Raw genomic sequence first — 27,869 nt, forward strand, 5'->3', positions numbered from 1 at the left:
GACTACGGTTGAGAAATTCTCGACAATTTGCCCGAGACGAGGTTGTGGCTGCTGATTGCTTTCTTCAGAGATCGAAGTCAAGGCAATCTCATTTACCAACCGAGAGCCCTTCCTCTCTTTCCGTTAGCTAATTAAAATATTTCCAGAAACAGCCATCACAAGGTAAGAGCCTAGACTACGATTCATTTTATCTCGGCCTTTCTAAGGATATTTATTGGAGGCAATGGAGAATCAAGGGAGGAGGATTCCGAGAAAGCCGAGAGAGAAATTTCTGCAGCTTCCTCTTTAGAAGCCACTGCACACCCCAGCTCTCTGCAAAACCTGTGCAGCGCTCTCTTTCCGTTTCGAGATCCAGAGCAGCTTCTCGAGGCCCAACCGGGCTGCTTCTACCATGGCATAGTTTGGCCTTGAACTTGACCCCGAGCTGCAAGTCTGGCTGGCGAAGCACAGGCAGGTGGGGTGGCTGGGGAGGTTGGAGAGAGGGACGAGGAAGCCCGGAGGGTGGGCGCCCTAGTTTCCTCCTAGAGAGGCCCCATGGGCGCCCTCTCCCAATCCCGGGAGACTAGGATGCTGTAGGCATCCATGCCTCCTCGCCGCAGGGGTGGCGGCAGACGTGGCGAGTATTGGTGCACCTGGGAATAGGGAGTAGGGAGGCTGGGGGCAGGGACCCGGCGGCGGGGAGGGAACCCAACGACCTGCGGGGCTGCCAGCATGCCACACGAAGGTGTTGTCCTGCCTTGTGGTTACTGAACTGAGCACAGGCATCCGGAATGGCGAGCTTTCTAGAAGAGATCAGTGGACCGAGGATGCAGACCGGCGCAGTTAGCTTTGGGTCACAGGCCTTGGGTTTTGCTTTGTGAGCCCAGCACTGGGTCTGAAGTCCTTTCTTCGCAGCTGCTGTTGCGATGAGAGAATTCACAGATGGCATAATTGAGATTCCCAAGTGGAAACAGCCAGGGAATTGGGGGGGGGGTGTCACTAAGAGCTCTCTAGCCATTCTGAGCTTCTAACTGGACATGATCAGCGAGGGTCTGGTGGGTTCTTTCCAGTCTTCCCCAGGGGCAGGCAGAAGAAAGGAGGTTTTTATGGCTTTTCAATGGGCAGTCCAAATGGCAAATCATAAAGATATTGAAAAATAGCAACGAGACAAGTGGCAGGATGCCCACAATCCTACCTACTCAGGAGGCTGGGATATGAATGAAGTTCGTGATTCGAAGCCAGCCCAGCTAGAAAAGGCCTGAAGGGTAAAAAGCTGAAAGTGGAGGTGTGGTTCAAGTGGTAGAGCACCAGCTTTGAGTGAAAAAAGCTAAGGCATAGGGCCGAGGCCCTGAGTTCAAGTCCTAGCACACGCACACGCACGCGCGTACACACACACACACGCGCACACACACACACACACACACACACACACACACATAGCAAAGGCTCGAAGTGTTCTGATTACACTCTCATAGTAAGAAGAAGAGCAAGGCATTATCTATTGAAGACTGGAGACATTGGAAATAAATGCTCCACTATGTCATAAATTAAGAAAATATCTCAGTTCCGATCTAAGGATTGTGAGTTCTTGCAAATATTTTCTTGGAATCTTAGATCACCCAGGCACCTCCTTTCACCAGAATATAGGTAAAAGGAAAGGAGATGTAGATGATGTTGCATAGAATATAAAAGAAAATTCTTACCCAGGCACTGTGGTTCAAGCCTGTAATCCTAGCTACTCAGGAGGCTGAGATCTGAGGCTCACAGTTCAAAGCCATCCAGGCAGGAAAGTCTTGGAGACTCTTATCTCCAATTAATCACCGAAACAGCCAGAAATGGAGCTGTAGCTCTAGTGGTAGAGTGCTAGCCTTGAATGAAACTCTCAAGGACAGCACTGAGGCCCTGAGTTCAAGTTCCAGGACCAGCCAAAAGTAAAAAATTTTAAAAAGAATAAAAAGAAAATCCTTTGTTGAGATAGAATCTAGATAATGGAGTCCAGATTCAGTTTCCTGAGTTGGAATTATTGATGTGTAGCCTCTTCTGAATTCATAGATCAAACATATGATTATATCAAGTTTGTTATTTTCTTTTTTTTCCTTAAGTAGATTTATACATTTCTTTCTTTTTTCTGGGAACTGATAAGGATTAGGGTCCAAATTTGCTGAAACACATTTCAAAAGTTTGTATACTATTTTAGGCTTTTTTTCTTAAGGTTGACAAAGAAATGTTTGGTTAAAGCATATTACATATTTGGTTAAGGTATGTTTCTTTTAAGCAAATTGTAAGTAACCTTGTGTTTCTATTATAGAAAGACATCTGAGTGCCACTTAATACCATAAAAAATAGTCATTTAAAAATATATTACAAGGAGAATATAAACAGTATCATTAATGCTAATCTTTATAATTCCTGCTTAGTTTTGCTGTGTGCTTACTGTAATAGCAAAGTGCCCTCTGGCTTTTTTTTTTTTTTTCAAAATTCAAAAGCAGTTTTAACTCAAAATTCCCAGTGCTAAATCCTGCCAGGGATTATGCTCTCATAGTCACACATTGAGGGAATATACAACTGCAGTGCAAGGAAATAATAAAATTGACATAGCAATTTTGTATCTATATTTGTAGCTGTTTTCTTTTTTTTAACCACCATTCCCTTGTATTTTTGAATTAAGTGTGTACTTCAAAAGTTTACCCTAAGTTCTGGTTGCAAGTGATTTATGACGATACTGCTAGCTTCCTGGGAATCCTAGCCTCTTGAAGGCTTGAGAACAGGAGGATCTTAGTTTTAGGTCAGCCCATGCATAAACTCAAGTCCTCATCTCAGTCAATACCTGGATGAGATAGTATATGCTTGTCATCCTAGCTACATGGGACAGATAACTGGTAGATGTCAGTTCAGGGTGGACAAGGAATTCCCATGAGACCCTCTTTAAAAACCAAGAAAATAAGCAGGGCGCCGGAGGCTCAGGCCTGTAATCCTAGCTATACCAGAGGCTGAAATCTGAGGATCACGGTTCAAGAAACTCCATGAGACTCTTATCTCCAATAAACCACTCAGAAAAACAGAAATGGCACTGTGGCTCAAGTGGTAGAGCGCTAACCTTGAGTTTAAGAGCTGAGGGACAGCACCCAGGCCCAGAGGTCAAGCCCCACAACTGACAAAAAACAAAACAAACAAACAAAACAAACAAACAAAAAGGTACATGGGCGTGGCTCAAGTGGTAAATAGCCCTTCTAGCAAGTGCAAACCCTGGGTTCAACTACTTGTACTAAGAGATTGTATATTTTTCCACTTTTGTTTATGACTATCAATGTACTTTAGATTTATCATATGAATCAGTCTATGTGAGATCGGTAGAATTCTACTCTAGTTATTTTTCTTTATTGTCTTAAAAGTTTATTTTGAGCCAGCTGCTGATGGCTCAGGTCTATAATCCTAGCTACTCAGTAGCCTGAGATCTGAGGATTCAGAGGATTGCAGTTTGAAGCCACATGGCTGTAAAGTGTGTGAGAATCTTATCTGCAGTTAACCACTACCTCACCCCCCCACCCAAAAAAGAAAAATAAAGGAGCCAAAAGTAGAGCTGTGGCTCAAGTGGTCAACTGCCAGCCTTGAGCTGAAGAGCTGAGGGACAGCAGCCAGGCCTGAATTCAAGTCCTAGCACGCGCGCACACACACACACACACACACACACACACACACACACACACACACACACGTTTATTTTTTACTAGTAGCATATAAGTATGCTTTGTGTTTATACTTTCCACTCATTTAACCTTTTGTTTTCTTTTTTCTTTTTCTTTTTTCTTTTTTGCATTATTTGGAGTTTGAACTCAGGGCTTTATGCTTGCTAGGCAAGCATTCTACTGTTTGTTCCATGCCCTCAGCCCTTTTTGATTTTGTTATTTTTGAAATAGGGCCTCACATTTATACCTGAGCTAGCCTGAATCACAGTCCTCCTGATTAAGATTCCCAAATAGCTGGGATGACAAGTGTGAATCACCACACCCAGCTTTTATTGGTTGAGACAGACTCTCTGGCACTTTTTGCCTCAGTTGCCTTCCCTGTCTGTGCCTCCTAAGTAGCTAGGATTAGAGGCATGAGTTACCATGCTTGGCTCATACACTTAGCTTTTACTGACATATTTTTGTGTTTTCAGAGGACTGAAGGATGACTTGACTTCCCAACTTTGAATATGTTTTACAACAGTTTATAAAAATAAACTAGCCTTATTTTCTTGCTGAAAGTGTGAAGTAATTCTCCCCTGTCTACTCAAAAGGCTTGTGGAGTAACTGTGCTACCTAGTTGGCAGAATGATAAACTAGTCCCAACTCATATTTGCTGAGCTGGCACTAAAAGAGAATTGTGAAGTGTCTGCCAATTTTTTCTCTACCTATTGATTTACAGAGATCAACATATTTGCTGAACTGACAATAAAAGAGAATTCTGAGGTGTTTGCCAATTTGTTCTCCACCTATTTCTGTTACAGAGATTATTAATAGCTTTTATCATGTTTTAAAGGTTTGTGTTGGTTTCACATCTCAAAATCTATTGCCATTGGAAATGATCTGTCCAACTTGGGGGGGAGGGGTGAAAGGGGGAGGGGAAGTAGGAGAAAAATGAGGGAAGGGGTAACATGTTTGACAAGAAATGTACTTATTACCTTAGTTACCCCTCTATACATCACCTTGACAAAAAAACAATCTATTGCCCTAGCCTGCTATTCAGTGCATAGTCTTTACCATGTTGTGATGTCTCTTGCTATTATAAGCTATGGTGGGAATTCCTGATGTACAGGGAAATTGTTTTTGTTTTTGTTGTCTGTTTTTGGTTTCTGGTTGGTTTTAGTTCTATTGTTATATTTATTCTTTGTATTGATATGTGTGTATGTGCCAGCTGAATATTGAACTCAGGGCCTTCTGCATATTAAGTACAGGTAATCTACCTCTGAGCTCCATCTCCAGCCTATGTACATATTTAACGTTTTTATTTAGCTTAGGAACACAAGTTGCTTTTGAATGATTCCCTCGGGAATCTGGAAGAGATTAGTATGATTTAGTTTATTTATTTACATTTATCTATTCTCTATACTAGGGATTGAACTCAGGGCCTAGCTTTTATTTGTTAGGCACACTCTCAGCTCCCTCGCTTCTTAGTATGTTTTAGATAGGACTTTATGATTGCAATCATGATTGCCTCAGATTACCATCTGCCTACCCTCACCTTCCAAGTCACTGTGATAGATTGCAAGCATATACCAGTCCTCAGCTGGATGGGGTTTTTTTTGTTATTGTTTGTTGGCTTGTGTGTGTGTGTGTGTGTGTGTGTGTGTGTGTGTGTGTGTGTGTGTGTGTGTGTGTGTGTGTGTGTGTGCCAATTCTGGGCCTTGAACTCAGGGCCTGGGAGCTGTAACTGATCTTTTCTGCTCAAGGCCAGTTCTCTACTACTTGAGCCACAGCTCCACTTCTGACTTTTTGGAGGTTTATTAGAGATTAGAGTCTCACAGACTTTCCTGCCTGAGACAGCTTTGAACCTCCATCCTCAGATCTTAGCCTCCCAAGTAGTTAGGATTGCAGGCTTGAGAAAGACCTAGCTCCCAGTTTGTTTTTGAGGAAAGATCTCACTAAGTTTTTCTCAGGATGCCCTTGCACTGGGGGGAATTCTCCTGCTTCTGCCTCCTGGGTAGCTGGGATTCCAATGTTCATTATCATACCTGCTCCGGTATGGTTTAGTTTTGCAATAAACTTAGTCATGAATTTATTTGCTTTTTTATTTTGTTGTTTGTGGGGCTTGAACTCTGGACCTGGGCACTGTCCCTATGCTCAAGGCTAATGCTGTATTACTTTGAGCCATATTGCCATTTCCGATTTTCTGATGGCTAATTGGAGATAAGAGTCTCAAGAACTGTCATGCCTAGGCTGGCTTCGAACCGCAATCCTCAGCCTGGATTACAGGCATGAGCCACCAGTGCCCAGCTAGTCATGAATTTATTATGTGTTGTTTTGATCAAGTAGTCTTTTTTTCTTAAACAAAAGAAATTTTGGAAAACAAAAATGGTAAATTCTTGAACAGAACTTACACAATTGCTATGGACGAGCTGCCAGCCCTACCCCATCAACTGTTATGTATAAATAGTTGTATGATCTGCCAAGTTGTATGATCTGCTTGTCCCAAACATTGCCGAAATGCAGCCTGTCTGCCAACAAGCAAACAATGCCCCAAGCAAGGTAAGAGTGAATGTACTTGACACACTTGATGAAGTGAACGTTGTAGATTTGTGGAGAGTTAACACATCTTTAGTAGAAGTTGGGTAGTGTTGCAGGAAAAATTACTCAAACACCTTTAGTACAACACTGGAGCAGATACGCACTGAAACCAAGAGTCCACTACATTTGCAATGGAAAAGGACATGAACCTATTTCTGTGATGATGACCTAGTGTGTATGTAGTATTCATAAGCCTACTGTGTATCTCGTTCAGATTTAATCTCTGTTCAATAATGTGTTTTCAAGTAAATATGTTGTACTAACTTTCTAAGGTGATTGTGCAGGTAATATATAAGGCAAGAGACTAGTTGATGATTTGTGTTAGTCTATACAGGCTCAAAGAACCTGTCCACATTTATTTTCCTATTTTTAAATAATATTTGAACTATCTATCCTCTGCTGAGAATGCCAATGCATTTGATCATTTATTTCATTTTTTGAAGGGTAAAGGGGCAAGAGGGAGAGAGAAAGAGCAAGATTATTTAAAGGAGGTGCAGAAAAGTTTAATATTTGCTTGTAATTCTGTAACTATTCTTTTTTTCCTTCTTTATTTAAAATTCTATAACTATTCTTCAAAGGTTCATAACTGCCAAGTAGTCCACTGGGCATTAATCTTTTCAGACTGAAGTGAGAAGAATAGTACTTTGTTCATTCCTATGTTTCATTTCCTGCTTCTTTTGCTCAAGGTTAGCACTCTACCACTGAGCCACAGTGCCACCTCCAGCTTTTTCTGTTATGGGGGACTGATGAATTGAACCCAGGGCTTCATACATGTTAGGCATGCACTCTACCACTAAGCCACATTCCCAGCCCAATTCCTGTATTTTCTTTTTTTGTGTGTTTTTTTATTGTAAAAATCGTATACAGCGGGTTACAGTTACATGGGTAAGGTAATGAGTACATTTCCTATCAAGCATTGTTACCTCCTCCTTTGTTTTTCCCCTACTATCCCTTCCTACCTCCCCAAGTCCCCCTCCCCCTTACCAAGTTGTAAAGTTTGTTTTCAACACAATGTCTTGTACATCTCATTGTTACAATGGGTCTGTATCCTTGTTTCAGCATTTTGTTATTCCCCTTCCCCTCCCCAAATTAGAAAAATGTATATACAAGATGCAAGGCACCAGCATCAAATACAGTGAAAACAGGTGTTATACTGTGGGGGGAGAACATACAAGAGAAACAAAAAAAATCACATAGTACATTTTAGATATGTTAAAAAGAACAGCAAGAAAGAAAAAACAAGACAAAAAATTCCTGTGTTCTCTAACAAACACATTTATGTAAAATTGTTTCTTTTTTCCATACAGTAGAAAGCCTTGGGAATTATCAATACCAATAGTTACTATTGCTGTTTCTTGCTAGATTGTATTATAGTTTGAAATTCCTCCAGAAGTATTACTTACATTTGACATACTGTTATGTTTGCTGAATAAAACCTGACCTTTGTATTAGTCTGTTTTCTGTGACTGTAACAAAGTATGTGAATCTGTCTAACTTCTAAAAAAAGAAGTCTGGTTTAGCTCCTATCTGTTCAAAAGTAAGGTGTAGGCTTTGGTGTGGACCCCACGATAGATGGTGTGAATGCAAGAGTTCATATGGTCAGGCAGGAAGCCAGAGACGAGGTTTTGTTTTTTGTTTTTGTTTTTGTTTTTGGGTCCAATCGTGGGGCCTGAACTCTGGGCCTGGGCACTGTCCCTCAGCTCTTCAGCTTAAGGCTAGCACTCTACCACTTGAGCCGCAGCGCCACTTCCAGCTTTTTTCTTTTTGCTTATGTGGTGCTGAGGAATCAAACCCAGGGCCTCGAGCATGCAAGGCAAGCACTCTACCACTGAGCCACCTTCCCAGCCCTTTGTTTTTGTTTGTTTTGTTTTTACAATTTGCACTAGTAAGAACTAACTTGGACCTACAAGAACTATGTCCATCCCATCTGAGAGCATGCCCAAAGACCCTAAGAGTCTTGAGAGAGGCCTTGTGTCTTTAATGTTCCTTCATTGAACATCACCATACTGGGGATCCAGCTTCTAACATATGAACACTTTCAGAACAAAATCCACCTAAATCATAGCCCCCTTCAATAAAGCAAAGAAGTAATAGAATGCATTCCTTCTCTTTGACAGCCAGAGATGCTGTGTTTCTCTCCCAACCTCCTGTCCTATAAGAAGAAGAAGCAAATTTCATTCTTTTGTGTATAATCTTAACCAAAGGCCAAAACAATCATTTCCTAAGTCTTTTATGATATATCAATTGACTTAGTGACCTTGTTTATTCTAAATTCTATGAAGGTAGAACTTGTATATTACTCATAGCTTATAAATTTGTGTTAATCAGGTTTCTCCAGAGAAATAGAACCAATAGAATGTAGATAGAATTGTAGGAAGGGATCTATTGGGTTGACTCACATGACGGGCTATATGGTCCCACAATGGCAGACTAGAGAGGGGGAACCAGTAATTGTTCCTTCCAGCTGGAAGCCTTAGGTCAAAAGGGCCCTTGCTACAGCATGGAAGCCCATAGGAGAGTCTCTGTGGGTTTCCCTTCCAAGGCCCAAAACTTTGGAACCACATCCGTTAGTAAAACGCATACACTCAACAACTACGCCTCCTCACATGGAAGACTCCCTTCCTTCTGCTGTAGTTTTCCTTTTGTGCCAGTTCTGGGGCTTGAACTAAGAGCCTAGCTATGTTCCTTTCCTATGTTGTTGTTTGTTTGTCTGTTTGTTTTTTGTTTTGGGGTTTTTGGTTTTTGCTCATAGCTAATACTCTGCCACTTGAGCCACAGCTCACTTCTGACTTTTTGGAAGTTAAGTGGAGATTGGAGTCTCAAGGGCTTTCCTGCCCAGACTGGCTTGGAACTCAGATCTCAGCTACCTAGGTAGCTAGGATTATACATAGGAGATGTTGGTGTCTGGCTTTCTTCTGCTCTTTGCTCCCTCAGGGCTCCTGGCATATTGGAGTGCCATTCACATTGTGTGGGTCTCCCCCTCAGTACATTGACCAAGATGCCACTTGTCTCGGGACCACCTCGCCCCCCCCCCAACATACACAGATAGACCCAGAAGTGTACTGTCCCATTGTCTTTAGTGCCTTTCAGTCCAATCAAGTTAACAATCAAGATGAGCTGTTACAACTTCCAAGGATATTCTTGAGTGTTTCTTTCTTTTGACTCTTGTATCCTTGAAAGTAGAATGATATTTCCTACTCATAGCTAGACAGAATTTCTAAAACTTCTCTTGAAAGTGATTGTTTGAAATTTGTGATAAAGGCTCTTGTAACATACTCCAAAGTGCAGAGAGTAGCTCTCTGTGTGTGTCTGTGTGTGTCTGTGTCGGTGTATCTGTGCGCACATGTGCTGGTCCTTGGGCTTGAACACAGGATGTGGGCACTCTCCCTGAACTTTTATTGCACAAGGTTAGTGCTCTGCCACTAAAGCCACAGCTTTCTACTTCTGAACAATGTTTTTTTTTTCTTTCCAGATAATGAGTACATTTTTGGGTATGTGGACAGTGTCACTTCCTTCACTTTCTCCCAGTTTCTAACCATGCTCATTTTTCTTCTTCTTTTTAAATTGTAAAGATACTGTAAGAGGGGTTACAGTTACATGAGTAAGGTAATGAATATAGTTCTTATCAAGCATTGTTACTCCCTCCTTTGTTTTTTCCTCTACTATCCCTTCCCTCCCCACCTCCCAACTCCTCCTCCCCGCCCCCAAGTTGTAAAGTGTCTTGTAACATAGTGTCTTGTCTCATTGTTGCATTGGGTCAACCTGTATGACCTTATAAAATAATGCTAAGCGAAATGAACCCCAAGGTAGGGACACAAGAAGTTTTTTCTTTCTTGCTGTTGTTTTTAATGTACTTATAATATACTATGTGGTTTTTTTGTTTCTTTTTTATGTTCTTCCCCTACGGTATAACCCCTGTTGTCACTGTATTTGATTCCGGTGCCCTGCATCTTGTATATACATTTTTCTAATTTGGGGAAGGGAAGGGAAATAACATAATGCTGAAACAAGCTCACTTTTATTGTAAAAAATATGTTTGAGATATTTTTGAACTTTTGCCTATGGAAATCTGAGCTACTGAGTTCATCATCTCCCTGCGCTCAAGTGATCTTTTTGCATCCAGAGTAGCTGGGACTACAGCTATTTCCACCTTCAACTGACTGTGAATAACTTAAGCCTGCAATTGAGAATAATATGCCAACAATAATACGCTCTCTACCAGCATTATCAAATCTTAACATTATGTTATTTTTCCAAGTTATTATTTTTTTTTGGTGGCCATGGAACTTGAACACAAGGCCTGAGCTTTTTTACTTAAGGCTAATTCTTTACCACATTGAGTCACAGCTTCACTTCTGGTTTTCTTGTTAATTGGAGATAAGAGTCTCACAGACATTCTTAACCCCAGACTGGCTTTGAACCATGATCCTCAGATCTCAGCCTCCTGAGTGGCTATGATTAGAGGTGTGAGCCACCAGCACCCAGTTTTCATGTTATTTTTTTTAATAGTAAGGTTTTTTTTTTATTGTGAAAATACCGTACGGAGGGGTTACAATTACATAAGCAAGGTAATGAGCACATTTCTTATCAAGCATTGTTGCCTCCTCCTTTGTTTCCCCTTCCCATCCCTGCCCTCCCATCTCCCCCCCCCCCCTTCCCCTCCCCTGCCAAAGTTGTAAAGTTCATTTTCCCACATAACATCTTGTACATCTCATTGTTGCAACGGGTCCACCTGTATCCCTATTTAAACAATTTGTTTTTTCCCTTCCCCTCCACAAATTATACCAACATCAAATTCATGAAAGAACAGAACCAAGTGCTACAGAGATGTTTCTGCTTAGAACCTAAACAAATGGAAAACAAAAACACAGCCCTAACTTCGGGGCTGTTGCAATTCTCCCTGTTAGTGCTCTGTAATTCCGAGAGAGGCTTTAGGGTTGAGTTTAAGGAGGGAGCTGAGGACACGAGAGCTTGCAGGTGTTAGAGCAAGTGTGGACACAATGTGCTCATGAATTTGCTGGTTCTGAGCATAGTACAGGGCACCAGTTTCTGGGATCACACACTTTTGATGTGGGTCTACCACAGAGATTGCAGCAGAACTGGCTTTGCCAGGGAGTGAGGGAAAGGGTTCCATGTAATAACTTACATCAGCCATAGTAATATGATATACAAAGTTTAAGAGTGAAGCCATCTTAAAAGGATTCAGATCCTACATTGTCTTTGCTAAAATTTATCTAGTCTTGGGTGACAGAATTATTATATTTTTTTAGTCAATTACTTTTTCCACTTATAGTTCCCTCTCTTAGGAGACTTTATTGTTGCTCTTTCAGATTCTTCAGAGCCATGCTGTTACCCATTTTTACACCCCCATTCTATTATTTTTGTCACTCAGTGTGGCCAGTACAATGCCACCCAGAAGCTGGTTAGCAAGACTAGATACAGGGGACCTTTTCCATATCACCTAAATCAAAATGTTTTAGCAAGATTCCCAAGTGATTGCAGGTTAAAATTTGAGAAGCATGGGTCTATCAGCATGCACACTCTCCAGTTTTTATACTGTAAATAGTGTAAATGGGTTAGGTAAATCGTCTTATTTTTAATTCACTACTGTAAATTGGCTCTGAAATGCCTACTCTGAGAAATGTACTTGTCCAAACTCAACAAACAGACTCAGAGGCAAGAAGTGCAGCAAAAGCAAGACTTTAGTGTTTGTTGTTCTGGCAAGGTCACATGTCTGTGGGATGGCAGGAGCCCTCTTCTGAGATTACAACAAGCAATTTTATACCTGTTGTGTGGGGCTCCCTCTCCTAGATCCTCATTCATCTGATTAGTATGGGTTTCACATTCTCTCCCCAGACATTGTCTAAGTTACATTACTTTTTTGGGGGGGGGACATAGGGCTTGAACTCTGGGCTTGGGCACTGTCCTTGTGCTCTTCAGCTCAAGGCGAGCGCTCTACCACTTGAGCCACAGTGCCACTTCAGGTTTTCTGGTGATTTATTGGAGATAAGAGTCTCTCAGACTTTCCTGCCTGGGCTGGCTTTGAACTGTGATCCTCAGATCTCAGCCTCCTGAGTAGTTAGTATTACAGGAGTAAGCCACTGGTGCCTTTTATTGGGTAATTTGAATCCATGTACCTTTTGTGGTGGGAGTTTTTCTGGATATGTCCTTTCTAGTATGTACACAGTACTCATTCTCTCTCTCTCTCTGTCTCTCTCTGAGGTGCATTCTTCCCTTTGTTAATTGACCCCTCCCCTTCTAATCCCTTCTGTTTCATCTAGGGGGCTTTCCAGTGCTTGAACTTTGTCATATTTGCAAGTCACTGTGCAAACAAGATACTGATAATTTTCAACTTTGAATCAAATTCCTTGTCATGCAAAATGGACCACTGCAGATGTTATTTCTAACATCTAACTAATATATAAATATATATGCTTCTGTCATGTCCTTTACAACTTTCATGTTTGATAGAGTCTAGTGATATAGACCATTAATAATCAGATTGTGTGTGTGTGTGCATGTGTAAGTGCCAGTTCTGGGATATGAACTAAAGACTTGGGCACTGTCCTTTAGCTTTTCCACTCCAGGCTGGTACCACAGCTCCACTTCGGGCTTCTGGGGAGGTGAATTGGAGATAAGGAGACCGATGGAATTTTCTGCCCAGATTGTCTTGGAACTGCAATCTTCAGATCTCAGACTCCTGAGTGGATACGATTGATTACAGGCTTAAGCCACCTGTAGCCAGCTAATAATCAGAAGTTTAGACCAACTCTCTCCTCTCTTTCGCAGGTACGGTCATTTCCTTAAATCCATTCCATCACTGTTCCATTGGCCTTTGGACTTGAGTTATGTCAACAGCGGCCTTGATTACTTTGGTCAGAAGAGGCGGGGACCAGGTGAGGAGGAGAGTGTTGCTAAGCTCCCGTCTGCTGCAGGAGGACCGGCGGGTGACCCCCGCGTGCCCCAGCTCCACCTCCGAGCCCAGATATTCTCGCTTTGATTCCGACGGGAGTGGGCGGCCGGCCACCTGGGACAATTTTGGGATCTGGGATAACCGCATCGATGAGCCAATCCTGCTGCCACCCAGCATTAAGTATGGCAAGCCAATTCCCAAAATCAGCCTGGAAAACGTGGGCTGTGCCTCCCACATTGGCAAAAGGAAAGAAAATGAAGATCGCTTCGGCTTGGCTGAGCTGACAGAGGAGATCCTGTATTTCGCGGTTTATGACGGACACGGGGGACCCGCGGCGGCCGATTTCTGCCACACCCACATGCAGACATGTGTTAGGTATGTTCCGTGACGTCACCTGTGGACTTAGCCATTCCCCTGTGCTTCTTGTTAAAATGTTCTCCCTTTGCCTGAAACCATCAGGTATAAACTGAGTGAAGTGGGCCACTTCATCCATGAGCTGTATAGCAAGCCCCGTCTCTCCTTTACCTCATTAGACAAATGAACTCAGGGATTTAAGTTAACATGAGCACAAGATGTTGGCTTTTATTTCTTGTTCTGCTGAGAACTCGAAATCACCATTAAATAACACTGAGACCTATTCCCATCCAGACTTTGGTTTATATTTCTCTAAAAGAGTTCAGGTGGGCACCAGTGGCTCACACCTGTAATGCTAGCTACTCAAGAGGCCAAGGTCTGAGGATTGAGGTTCGAAGCCAACCCAGGCAGAATAAACTACTCAGCAAAAGCCAGAAGTGGTGCTGTGGCTCAAGTGGTGGAGTGCTAGCCTTGAGCACAAAAAGGCGCAGGGACAGCACCCAGGCCCTGAGTTCAAGCCCCAGGATGGAAAAAAAAATTAAAAACCAAACTTCACAACTTAACAATGTATCTGATACACCTTAGATACTTGCCAAACACTCCTTAACCAGTAAGTCCTGAGCATAAAACATCTTAAGGGAAAATCAGGAAGTACATTGTATGGAGTGACTCTGTTGTGAAGTAACTGGGGCTCCCTCTCCTCTCTACAAAGGGATTTGCTTTCTAAGGAGAAGAACTTGGAAGCCGTGTTGACCTTGGCTTTTCTAGAAATAGATAAAGCCTTTGCCAGTCAAGCCCAGCTCTCTGCAGATGGTATGTAAAACAAACACACTCCTTATTGCTTTGGCTAGGAGTGGGGGTGGTGGTGAAGAAGAAATGATTTTGGCCTTTGGGGTGAGAATTTTGATGCTAGCTATTTGTAAGGAAGCTTATACATAAATGACTTTACATTAAAAATCATTTCAAATGTTGTTTGCAATCCATGCTAATGGCCAAACGTAACTTTTATATGAAATAAGAATCTTTCAGAAAGGAAGGTCCAAAATGGTTCTGTTAAGAAGATAATAAAATGTTTTGATCTGTTTTATGGACAAGATGAGAATTTGTAAAAATTCCTCATCTAACTGGGATGGCAATTCTTCAGATAAGGAAAAACAAAGAGATCCTAAGCAGGAAAGAAAGTAGCTAATGAAAGCTAATTTGAATAACTAGAAGAAAGATATTTTTCTCCCATTTCTTAAAAGAGCTGGGTCTTTCAGCTTTCCTGTCCTATGGTATTTTGGTGTTTGGCATGTCAGCTGGATCTAAAAATTTGTGTACTCTGTCTTTAATTTTCAAAGTAAAATGTTTCTGATTTTGACTAAGTTCGTGCCTCACAACTGATTTAGAAAAAATTTCACAGGATCATTCACCTTCATTCATTCCACACTTTACTTAACAAGAGATATGCACCAGGGATATGACATTCTCAGCTGCAATCCAAGTCTGTCCATTTCACAGATTCACAGATAAATTCAGAGTAGGACTGGATTTTTCCTGGCATGCCAGCAGCCTCTCTCACTTGCATACTTAATAAGGAGGAAGGGAAAAGGTGACCCTGGAATGGAGTTATTGGATATCTTCAAAGGTATTTCCTGCTCCTCCCCCCCCCACCTGAACCTAGCTTGCTATGTAAGCAGGCTCTCTCCCTGTGAGCTACAACTCCAGAAAAGCTGTATCATCTATTCTCACTTTGCTCAGAGATTTTTAGTTTGTATATTTTCTTTTTAGCCCATTTATTTTCTCTTTCCATTTGTAGGACCCTCTTTCCTCCCAAACAGGTGGCTGTCCTTTCCTCGACTTTAAGATAAGAATTGAAGGAAAGTGAAATTTATGATAAGATTTAGCTTCTGTTCCTAGTGAGTAATACACAGGAAAGGGAGGAAAGAAAACACTTCCTTTAAGGATTTTGTATTCTTTACTATATGATTTTCATACCTTCTTATTTCATCTCATTATTACTAGGTTGGTTGTGAGTTTGGCTGCATCACAGACAATATTTCAGGCTCTAGTGCTGGTGATATGCTCTGACTGCTCTGTGAACAACTGCAACTTAGTGGGCAAGCTTTATAGAACAGAGTGTTGAAGAGCACTGGCTCTGAACAGCCCTTCATGAATGCAGTCAGCCTTTTAGAAAACAATGTAACCAATATAGAGGCTTTAAACCATTGGTAGATTTAGTGTGAAATTTCTGAGGACTCCTCTTGTCTATTAAATAATTAGAATTAAGGACATTTTGAACTTAGAACCTTTAACTGGAACTCTTAAACTTTTTACAGATGACTTTGTCTTGTAACTCACATGTATGAAAATGAATCATAAAACATTCATTCCTAAGAATGATATTAAAATGTATTGTTTAGTTTAGCTCCTCTGCCATGCTCTGAGGTAATGAATGATCCAAGAACGTTCATCGGGATAGCATAAAATTTATTTTTCATTGATTGGCCATTTGCTTGAAAATAGAAGGGAGCAAAATCGAATGCTGATGGTTGTGTGCTACTTAAAAATGACATTATCATCATTAATGACTATTCTTGTAGTTTGTGCTTTTGTAAATCAGTATTTTGAGAACATTTAGATAATTTGTTCTAAACAAGTTGCCAAATCTTTCAAAGATGGCACCAAGTGCCTGTCAATATTGATAGTGCCTATTTAGAAACAGTAAAGCCACTAAAGAATGTTAACTATTATAATTTATAGATTAAAGAAGCAAACCTATGTCATTTCATATTTCAAAGTCATTAAAACTTTTTTAAAGTTTGTAGCAAGACCTGAAGCAATATCAGCATTGTAAGACTGGCTCTAATTTTGGAGGGTGCCGTAAGCACACAAGTACATTGCCTCTGGAGAAGCGGATCTAGCTAGCAAGGGGAAATGCTGAGCAGCATGGTTTGCCCTCTCCACTTGCCCTAATCTTTCTCTTTTTTGGTATCAGTCCCATTTCATTCCCCTGAAATCCTTTTTGTGAAGTCAGAGATTAGGGCTGATAGGTCTTCTCTTTCTGTAGGTGCTGCAAAGTGAACCCAGGGCTCACACATGCTAGGCCAGTGCTCTGGTGCTGAGCTACCCCCGCATGCCTTTTTGTCACCATTTTTTAAATTTCTTAATATTCAGTTTATACCAATAATGTGAGCTTTTACATTTTACATGAAAACAACTGATGAATTAAAAGGATCTTCCATCACTATGCTGTTTGCAAAGTCACTGAAAACAAATTAGGCAACAGAAAACTTGTCTTCCTATATAGCCAAATCCCTGTGTTCCCCAACATGTTTCTTTGAAAGCAACAAAGGTCCACAAGGACAAGTGGCTCAAAAGAGAAGACTGCCCGGAAAGAACAGGTGTTATTGGTCACTGTTGTGAGCCTACCATCTCTTTCTTCCCTCGCTCCCTCTGTCCCTCCCTCCCTCCTTTCCTCCTTCCCTCCCTCCCTCCCTCCCTCCCTGCCTCCCTCCCTCCCTCCCTTCCTTCCTTTCTTCCTTCCTTCCTTCTCTCTTTTTCCCTCTTCCTTCCTTCCCTACTCTCTTCTTCCCTCACCTTCCTGCTTCTCCATTCTTCTATCCTCCCATCCTTCTCTTCCTCCTCCTCCTTTCTCCCTTTCCTTTTCTCTCCTTCCTTCCTTCCTCCCTTCCTCCTCCTCTCTATCCCTCCCTTCCCTCCTTCCTCCCCTCCCTCTCTTCCTCCCCTCCCGCTTTTCCTCCTTTCCTCCCTCCTTCCCTTCCTCCCTCCTTCCCTTCCTCCCTCCCTCCCTCCCTCCCTCCCTCCCTCCCTCTCTTCCTTCCTTCCTTCCTTCCTTCCTTCCTTCTTTCCTTCCTTCCTTCCTTCCTTCCTTCCTTCCTTCCTTCCTTCCTTCCTTCCTTCCTTCCTTCCTTCCTTCCTTCCTTCCTTCCTTCCTTTTCCTCCCTGTCTCCCTTGTTCCTTTTTCTCTGTGCTGAGATCAAATCTAGGCACCCTGTGTAATTTTTGTTGACAGTAACTCAGGTCCTCAGTCTCTACCAGTTAAGTAATGCCTCCTGCCCCTATGCAACATTTTTTAAAAATTCCTTTCTTAGGGTAGAGACCACTGAGTTGGGGCTGGAGAATCAGGACAGGTTTAAAGAGTTGTTCTTATTGTGCTGCCACTGCTTCAGTTCATTACTTCAGTTTTGGTGTTCACACGTCACACATGTCTAGAACACCCATTTTGAATAAGTGCCAAAATGATATAGGTTTATATGTACTATGATTTACATGGTTGAATAAATTACTGGGGGTTGTTAGAATTTGAAAAGTACAGCTTATACTCGTTATGGTGCTATTCAAGACTGTGATGATTTTTCTTCTGTTATGTTGACCTGCAACACCAGGGAGAGGAGAGAGCTGCAGAAATACCCCTTTAATGAATTATATTACATTGTAAATGTGTTAGAGCACATTGCCTGTCTTTATTTAAACAATGAACTTAATCATTCTAGTAAAAAACCACTGCTTCTGGATACTAAATCCCACCATGACACACATTAACAAAAACAATGAATACTGAGTCTGGTATAGAAATTGTTTTGTCTTCTCTTCAAACATATTTAAGTACCAGTAGTTTGGTGGTATAGTGTAGTTCACATCCTATGAACTGTTGTCAGACACAAATCATTCAATGCTTTAAGCCATGGACTTACCCTTTTGTTTGATATTATTACCATCCAGATTTGTAGTGTGGTTTTCCTAACACAGACACAGTAATTATTTACTGTGTTCAAGATCATATACTGTCTATTTAAGGTGTGTGAGTATATGTGTGTATGTGTGTGTTTGTGTGTGTGTTTGTGTGTGTTGGTACAGACACATTTGTACATAGTCTTTTCCTACCTAGAAACTGTAAGAGTCAAAAGAGAAATGTGAGTCTGGAATTAAAGCACTAGACTAACTACAAAATACCATCAACTTCAGCCAGTTGAAATTTTAGAGTCATGGATTTGGCATCTCCTGAAATATTAGGTAATTTTCTAGTAAAACTTTCATCAAAATAAAAACCCTTCCCCCTTATTTTGCAGCTCTTTCTCTGCCCTCCCCTGTGTTGCAGGTTTGTTATGTTTGAGCACAATTCCTGGGTGAATTTCCTATTTGCCTCTGTGCGTGTTATTTGTGGCAGAGAACTGTGCCTGCTCAGCAGCTCTAGACCTGGAGCCCGTGGACACTATATGCTGGGCTTCAGTGGAAAGAGAGATCTGCTTAATTTTGTCTCAGGTGAAGGAGTCCAGCGGTTCCTAGCCTGGACTACGGGAAGGTTCCCACATCCTCTTTGTCCCATTAGTTGAGATGACTTGGCAGTAGAAAATTGTCCAGTGAGTGTTAAGAACTTATTGAAAGATGTCTTAGTTTTATAGTTTTGTTGTTAGGGAAAAAAGTGAGAATTTTTACTTCCATGTTAAATGTTAAATGAAAAGAAATGCTGATTTACTATTTATATTTTTAGATGCTTAGCAACCCAAAATCAACAGTTAGTTTTGAGATTTTTTCCCCATAAACTCTGGGATTTTGGAACTGTTAGGGTGATTTTTAAAAAGTGAAGATCTATTGCATTTTTATGTGACAGAGACATGAAATACAACCAAAACAATAAAACTTTTATTTAGAAAATTTTAACTTTTGTCACAGCCAATTTAAAGGCCACTTTAGAAAAAAAAATCTGAAACAAAAGATGCGTGCCAAATTTCCTGGACAGGCTAGAAATCTGAGTTCACTAGCTTCACTCTTGAAATCATTTGGCAATTAAATGGTTAGATGATTAACCTGAAAAGCTTCCAATCTTGTATTTGGCTCTGGCTAATCATAAATAGAAGTTAGTATGCTGTGGTATACAATGTCAAATGTATATTTTTAGCTAACAGTGAAAATATTAATTTGACACAGCAGTTCCAAAATCAAGAGATATAAATGGGGAGACAATGCCACTAACAATGCTATTTGTCAATAAATAAATTCAGCATGACTGTGAGATTAGCATTTCTTCATGCTTTCTTTTATACTTTTCTAATTAAAGCAGGCATTGTAATAAACTGATTGGAAATACGAATTTCTGTATCTCCTTCCAAAATGTGGTACTGATGATATTTTTTTAATTTAGTTTTTTGAAAAGAAAAATTGTTGGAAAGATTATGTTTCAATCAATTAAATCAATCAATTAAACATTGACTTTAAAGTCAAAAATCTATTGATTAGAGTTTTAGAAATTTACCTGAACCATAATCAGTTTGGGAAGTTACCTAAAAATTGTATTTAAATGTTTTCAGAAATTGACAATGTTGAGTAAGATAGTGTGTGCCTATAATCCCAGCACTTGGGAAACTGAGGCAGGGGACACTGGCTCAAGGCTAGCTTGGCTACATAGGGAGATGCTGTCTTTAATTTTAGAAAAGACAAAAAGGAGATCAACATTGTTACTAGAGATAATACCTGCTTTAAGTTATCTTTTTTATATTTTCCACTTTCCTGTATTTTTTTCTAACTCATAATTTTTACAAGATGCTCAGGTTGGCAAGGCTCAATGCACCTTAAAATTTTTTTGTAAGTAGTAAAGACATTAAGGCACATAAGTCCAAGGAAGATGCAAAATTGTAGTTTTACTGGTATGGATAAAGTGTTGGTGACCTGTGTCTATTACCACTAAATTTTTTACTTGATGATCATCAGAGAATATCAATATTTTTGCAATGTCCTGGGCCCAGGCACATGGCAATGCTGACCCATATTTATTTGCCTATATACTTGGTATTAACTATATCAAGCTTATGAGAAACTAGAATGAATTTCATTTCCTGTCTCCCAAATACTCTGCTGATGTAATGATAGCTAGAGCTTTGTTTCATAGCTAGGAAGAACAAAGAAAAACCAGAAAAGACTGTGGGCCTACTTTTTTAGGATTCCCCTTCTGACGATTGTGGAAGGGAAGAATAAATAGTGTACCCTTGTTATGTCTCACTCAGCCTGGTAACTGATAGGACTTTGACGGGATAGAAGTAAGAAATGGAAGAAGAAAACTAAAATCCCACAAATGGAGAAAAGCCAGTTTCCATAAATGGGCTCAGCTGACCCAGGCAAAAGAGCCAATGCTAAAAAAAAAAATCTCAGTACTTTTTATTCATTTTGCTACCTGATATACACAAAAGGTGTCATAATTATAATATGTGAATGGAGACCTTTGGAGACAGCGCTGCATTGTCAACATTAGGTCAGCAACCTCTGCATGGAGCCTTGTTACTGAGTCAAAAAGTTGTGTTTTGTTTTGTTTTGTTCTTATTCTTGCATGTTCTTATTTACATAGTTAATTTGCATTTTATTTGCATAGCAGTAGTTAAATTAGAATGGTACAGCCCAGCATTAGTTTATCGTGCTTGTCTATTGTTTTGTAATAAAATTTCCATATCCAATCACCTGACTGTCACTAACAGTCATTCTGTTTTTATGATGTTTGTAGCGACCCTTCTGACCTCCGGGACTACTGCTACAGTAGCCCTGTTGCGAGATGGTATTGAACTGGTTGTAGCCAGTGTTGGGGACAGCCGAGCTCTTTTGTGTAGAAAAGGAAAACCTATGAAGCTAACCATTGACCATACTCCAGAGAGAAAAGATGAAAAAGAAAGGTACTGCCAGCCTGGGCCCTGTCATTCTGTGGGGTGATGTTGATAGATCAAGACAGAAATGAAATTTTGCATTTTCCCTCATCATGTTAAAGATCAAACCTGTGGCCTTGTGTGTCCCCAAATTTGTTTGGTTTTTGAAACTGAGTCTCGGTGGCCTAGAACCTTTAATCTTCCTGCTTTAGTTTACCGAGATTATGGGAATATACTACCATGCCCAGTCTAAATTTTGAAGTGTAACAGTGACTTGGTTTCTCTACATGTTGTGTCTTTAGTCTTTGAACTTTTTCTTGCCTAGGATTAAGAAGTGTGGAGGCTTTGTGGCATGGAATAGTTTGGGACAGCCTCATGTGAATGGCAGGCTTGCAATGACAAGAAGCATTGGAGACTTGGATCTTAAAGCGAGTGGTGTGATCGCAGAGCCTGAAACAAAGAGAATCAAGGTAAAAAAGGACTGGGAAACTCTTGACACATTCACAGAGAGTGAAGGTAGGCTTCTCTCCAGTTACAGGAGTTCTTAAAAGACTTGGGACAGTGTTTCATTATGTATCCCAGCCTGGCCCCAACTCACAATCCTTCTGCCTTAGCCTCCTAGATGTTAGGATTGCAGAGTCTTAAAAGATTTAAATGAAGCTAATATGATTCATGGAAGAATATGCTTGTTTTTCTTGTTATTTTTATTTTTGTGTTGGTACTGGAACTTGAACTCAGCACCTTGCACTCTTCACTAGGCTTTGTTTCTCAAGGCTGGCCCTCTAACCACTCAACCTTTTCTGTGTGGGCTGGCTTCAAACTGTGATCCTCAGATCTCAGCCTCAAGAATTATAGGCATGAGCTACCAGTTCCTGGCAGTAAGAATAAACTTTCAAGTTGAAATAGGATTCTGTTCTCCTGGTTGGCTTATTTCCTGGCTTTATTTCCCTCCTGTTGTATAATCCCCTGGTGATGATGGCCCTGCTGTCCTTCCTTTCTTGGACCAGATCCTTCAGTGTTAACATGGTTTCCTTCCTCACCAGGCCAAATAGTTGCTCCCTCTCTTTCTGCAACATAGTGCCCCATTGCACTTGACCCATAGCACTCCTCTTGTTCACGATCAGATACTTCCTTTTCTGAACCCTTTGAGCCAGCCATAGCACCTGCCATTGCAGTATAGCCTTCCAGATACTTCAGGAAAGCATGGATGGTTTCATGTCTTTATGACACCATCGTCACTTCTATTCATCGTGAGAACACTAACATGGGTTTTGCTCTATGGCGCATTCTGTTCAAAGATCAAAAAGAGGCTTCTAGCTCTATGTAACAAGGAAAATAAATCTGAACTTACAGAGATCTTGAAGCATAAAGATGCCTGTATGTCTAAGCACTACATGTTGAGCCAGGCACCAACAGATCATGCCTATAATCCTAGCTTCAGGAAGCTGAGATGAGATCTGAAGATTATGGTTCAAAGCCAGCCTAGCAGAAAAGTCCATGAGACGCTTATCTGCAATTAACCAGCAAAAAGTCAGGAGTAGATCTGTGGCTCAAGAGGTAGACCACCAACCTCAACAAAAATGATGAAGGAGAGCTGGCAAGGTGGCTCAGTAGTACAGTGCTCCCCTTGCATGCATGAGGCCCTGGGTTCGATTCCTCAGCACCATATTAGCTGAAAAGCCAGCAGTGGTGCTGTGGCTCAAGTGATAAGAGTGCTAGCCTTGAGTTGAAGAGACAGTGCCCAGGCCAAGAGTTCAAGCCCCATGCCCACCAAAAAAATAATGATAAAGGATATGACCTTGACCCTGAGTTCAAACCCTAGAACCAGCACACACACACACACACACACACACACACACACACACACACACACACACACACACACACACACACATAGTGTTCAACCAACTGAATAACAGAGACAGGAATCAAGCTCAGATTATCTCAGCCAATAGGGTCTAGCCTCTTCCTTTATATTGTGATTATGTAAAAGCTTAGTTTATCCTGGGAAGTGGTAGGTGTTGCATTTGCATTGTTTGCATATTCACTCTTGCACAAATGACCATTTGGCACAACAAATAACATCTTGGAATGATCAAGATCACTCTAAAACCAAGTCTAGTTTCTAATCTTATGCTTTGGACTGATTACAGCTCCATCATGCTGAGGACAGCTTCCTGGTCCTCACCACCGATGGAATTAATTTCATGGTAAATAGTCAAGAAATTTGTGACTTTGTCAATCAGTGCCATGATCCTAATGAAGCAGCCCACGTGGTGACAGAGCAGGTAAGGAGCAGGTTATGTGGCGGAGTCCCTGAAGGGATGCTGGTAAAGCGTACCTGGGGCATATGGTGGTCTCTGTGCAGCCTAGAGGGGCGGTCAAATCCCACAGGTCCTTTGAATCTTGTGGTTTAGTTGTAATGTTCCAGTGAACCTTATATTTGGTTTATAATATTGCCTTGGAAATTTTTATAATTCAAGCAAGTCATTAAGTAAAGTTAATATTGCAAGGAAATGTGGTATCTTTATAGGTTGGCTTTGAATATTCCTTGAATAATCCAGTGATTGAATGATAGTAATAATAAAGTCATAGAATCATCACAAGGACCCATGACATTGGCTTTACACAGAGTAAGAAATCTGATATACTGAGGAGACCAACTTTGCAGAACTAAGCTTCAAACCCAGTCAGCCACTGATACTGATATATTTACATAAATTCCCAGCTTCAGGAATACTCTAGCATAATCAACTTCTGTGTATTAAAAATGAATGTGGGGGAGTTGGTGATTTAACTCAGTTGGAAGAGCACTTGCCTGGAAAGTACAAGGCCCTGAGTTTGGTCCTCAACTTTGGGAAGGAAGGGAGGAAGGAAGGAAGGAAGGAAGGGAGGAAGGAAGGAAGGAAGGAAGGGAGGGAGGAAGGAAGGGAGGGAGGGAGGGAGGGAGGGAGGGAGGGAGGGAAGAAGGAAGGAAGGGAGGGAGGAAAGAAAGATAAGGAAAGAAAGAAAGGTAAGGAGAGAAAGAAAGAAGGAGAGAAAGAGAGAAAGAAAGAAGGAAGGAGAGAAAGAAAGAAAGAAAGAAAGAAAGAAAGAAAGAAAGAAAGAAAGAAAGAAAGAAAGAAAGAAAGAAGAAAGAAAAGAAAGGAAAGAAAGAAAGAAAGAAAGAAAGAAAGAAAGAAAGAAAGAAAGAAAGAAAGAAAGAAAGAAAGAAAAGAAAGAAAGAAGAAATGAAAGAAAGAAAAAATGTGTGTAATCAAATGCTGGCAACTCATGTCTGCAACCCTTGCTATTCAGGAGGTAGATATCTGATGATCCTGATTCAAAGCTAGCCTGTACAGGAAAGTCTGTGAGGCTTTTATCCTCAATTAATCAGCAAAATATGATAAGACAAGGTATGACTCAAGTAATAGAGCACCAACCTTCAGCATCAAAACCAAGTGCCAGTGCCAGTACTGCAACAAAAATAAATTAAACAAGCAAATAAATAAGTATATGAAAAAAGACCAACAAAACATAAAAAGAATGAATAGATGAGATTGAGTGGGTCAGAGATGAAATTTGAAGGCTAAGGTGGTAGCTAGTAAAATATATGTTAAGTCAGGCACCTAGTGGCTCACACTGTAATCTTAGCTACTCAGTAGGCTGAGATCTAAGGACCACAGTTCAAAGCTAGCGGGGCAGGAAAGTCCATGAGATTCTTATTTCCCCAAAAAAAGCCAGAAGTAAAGTCATGGCTCAAGAGGTAGAAGCTTTAGCCTTGAGCAGAAGTGCTCAGGGACAGCTCCCAAGCGAAGTTCAAACTTTACAACCATCACCAAAAAAGAAAAGTAAAATGTATATTTTTCTTTTCTTTTTGCTTTTTTTGGGTGGTGCAGTGGGGTAGGTAGGCTTTGAACTTCAATCCTAGATCTCAACTCCAGAGTAGCCACGATTACAGGCATGAGGCACCTGGCCTGCTTTGTGAGTTTTGTTGTTTGTATTTTGCCAGTCCTGTGACTTGAACTCAGAGCCTGAGTGCTGTCCCTGAGCATCTCCACTTAAGATTAGAGCTCTGCCACTTTGAGCCACAGCACCACTCCCAGTTTTGTTTCTGATAGTTAATTGGAGATGAGTTTCATGACCTTTCCTGCCCAGGCTGGCTTTGGAATTTGATCTTCAGATCTCAGCCTCCTGGGTAGCTAGGATTACAGACAGGAGCCACTGGTATTCAGTCTGCTTTGTAATTGTTAACAGTATGTTTTGATAGTGGTTTTCAGTGATAACCACAACTGGTCATCTTTTAGTTCCACAGCTATTTTGTGCATTTCCAGTATTTACATTGTGAATTAAGGAACCAAATTTAGCCAAAACTGGTGTGTGTGTGTGTGCGTGCACGTGCGTGTGCCACATGGTCGCACGCATTGTCAGTGCTAGGGCCTCACACTTGCTAGACAGCCAATCTACCCCTTGAACAACACCCTCATCTGTTTTTGCCTTAATTGTTCTTCACATAATGTCTTGGGCTTTGCCCAGGCCAGCCTCAGACCACCATCCTCCTATCTCTATTTTCTAACTAGTAGGGATTACAGTATAAATAAAAGGAGGTCAAGGACAGTGCCTAGGCCCAGAGTTCGAACCCCAGGACATCAAAAAAAAAAAAAAAAGCTATCAACAGCAAGACATCCTGAATTCAAGCTCCAGTGGTAACACCCTCACACACACACACACACACACACACACAAAACATCAGTGAACTACCATGTATGTACAATGATAAGAGATATGAGTCTTCTGAATAGGCAAATGTAAAGCCCTTAGTACAAAACCCTTATTACAAAGCCTTAGTACAAAGACTTGCTATGTACTACCTCCTAGACTGACTTTGAACTGTGATTCTCATAGCTCAGCTAGGATTATAAGTATGAGGCTCTAGTGGTATCTTGCCCCACTGTTGTTTTTATCATCAACAGAATATGGTCATTCTGGTTATTTGAATCATCTCTTCCATCTACAATTTAAAAATGTTCTAAGCATTGGCACTGGGAAGGATCAAAATCTTTCGAAATGTTTGCATTTGATTACTGGGTAAAATCAGTTTGTTTTTCCTACAAATACAAAATATCCATTGAAATAGACTCTCAATTCAAATGTTTTTCTCATTCTTCCTGGAAAATCTTTCAGGCCATCCAGTACGGTACTGAGGACAACAGTACAGCAGTAGTTGTGCCTTTTGGTGCCTGGGGAAAATACAAGAACTCTGAAGTCAATTTCTCCTTTAGCAGAAGCTTTGCCTCCAGTGGACGCTGGGCCTGATGGTTGGCTGGTATGGGCCTGTGTGATTGCTGCTGATTGTGTCAAGAAACAGAAGATCAAAACAGTCACCCAGGAGTCCCTTAGACTCTAGATAGTTGTACAGTCACTGTAAAGTTAACCATCTACATCATTGTGTGTTCATAAATACTCATTATAGCTATGTATAAACCTTAACATAAACACCATAGAATGAAATGTGCAGAGATTGAGAGTCTCTAAACTAAGCGGGCAAATGAAAAAATATGTTTATACATTTGAGTGTAAAGTTTGAGTGCCTGTTGCTAGTGATTGAGAGTCTCTAAACTAAGCAGGCAAATGAAAAAATATGTTTGTACATTTGAGTGTAAAGTGTGAGTGCCTGTTGCTAGTGATTGAACCCAGAGCATTGTGCATAGTTTTCTAATTTTTATGACTCTTGGGCAGCCGTAGTGTTTTGTGATCATTTTTAATTCTCTATTCAGTTGAACAGGTTCTTCAAGTTTTTCTGAATTTTGACAGTCTATACTATTTGCAAATATAATATTTGCAAGGTTTTTTTTTGTTTTCTGTATCATTTTTGTTTTTGGCATTTTTGTGCCAGAACTGGTGTTTCAATTCAGTTAGGGCACTCTCCCTTAGCTTTTTCTACTCAAGACTGGCACTTTACCACTTTAGCCACACCTCCTCTTTATTTCTTTGATCACTAGTTGGATATAAGAGTCTCATGCTCTTTTCTGCCCAGGGCTGGCTTCCTTTGATCTCCTTTGAGTAGCAAAGATGTGAACCACCAGCATGTGACTGCACATGTTTATAATAACTGCACCAAGGAGTAAATGTGAAAAGTAGGTTCCCTGTTATCATATTTTGTACTCTGGAACAATTGAATATAAATGTAACAATGCAAAAAAAATGTATTCAGAAAATATGAAATAGCTAAATTCTGCACATATTTATAAACAGAGCCCTTGTGTATTTCAAATGTCACTGCCCCCTCCCAGTTCATTCCTATTTTTCTGTACTTAAATGTGCTATGTATGTGTGACTCTTTCCTTTTTTTCTTTCCTTCTTGTCTTTTCCTTTCTTTCTTTCTTTCTTTCTTTCTTTCTTTCTTTCTTTCTTTCTTTCTTTCTTTCTTTCTTTCTTTTTCTTTCCTTCCTCCCTCCCTCCCTCCTCCTTCTTTTAAAATTTTTTAAAAAAATGTTATTGTTAAGATGTTGTACAGTTATATGAGTAAGGCAATGAGTACATTACTTGTTGATCATTGTTACCCCTTCCCTTCCTTATTGTTGTCCCACCATCCCTATGTCTAATCTGAGGAGGGGAAGAGGAATAACAAAACGCTGAAACAAGGACACAGGATGACCCATTACAACAAATATACCCACAGGACAGTATAATTGGAAATGTTCTTCCTTCCTTCCTTCCTTCCTTCCTTCCTTCCTTCCTTCCTTC

The 27,869-nt window shown here is 40.7% G+C and overlaps 1 protein-coding gene across 1 annotated transcript; it reads left to right on the plus strand.

Annotated features, from left to right (window-relative positions):
- Ppm1k (protein phosphatase, Mg2+/Mn2+ dependent 1K) lies at positions 1-27,869 on the plus strand. The gene is made up of 7 exons (XM_070013141.1): positions 1-162; positions 13,035-13,533; positions 14,225-14,325; positions 21,008-21,173; positions 21,469-21,613; positions 23,297-23,431; positions 26,307-27,869. The coding sequence occupies exons 2-7, from the start codon at positions 13,094-13,096 to the stop codon at positions 26,436-26,438; spliced, it is 1,119 nt and encodes a 372-aa protein (XP_069869242.1). The 5' UTR covers positions 1-162; positions 13,035-13,093; the 3' UTR covers positions 26,439-27,869.

The sequence above is a fragment of the Dipodomys merriami genome, unplaced genomic scaffold (genome assembly GCF_024711535.1).
Source record: "Dipodomys merriami isolate MVZ:Mamm:240054 unplaced genomic scaffold, mDipMer1.0.p SCAF_9, whole genome shotgun sequence".
NCBI lineage: Eukaryota > Metazoa > Chordata > Mammalia > Rodentia > Heteromyidae > Dipodomys > Dipodomys merriami.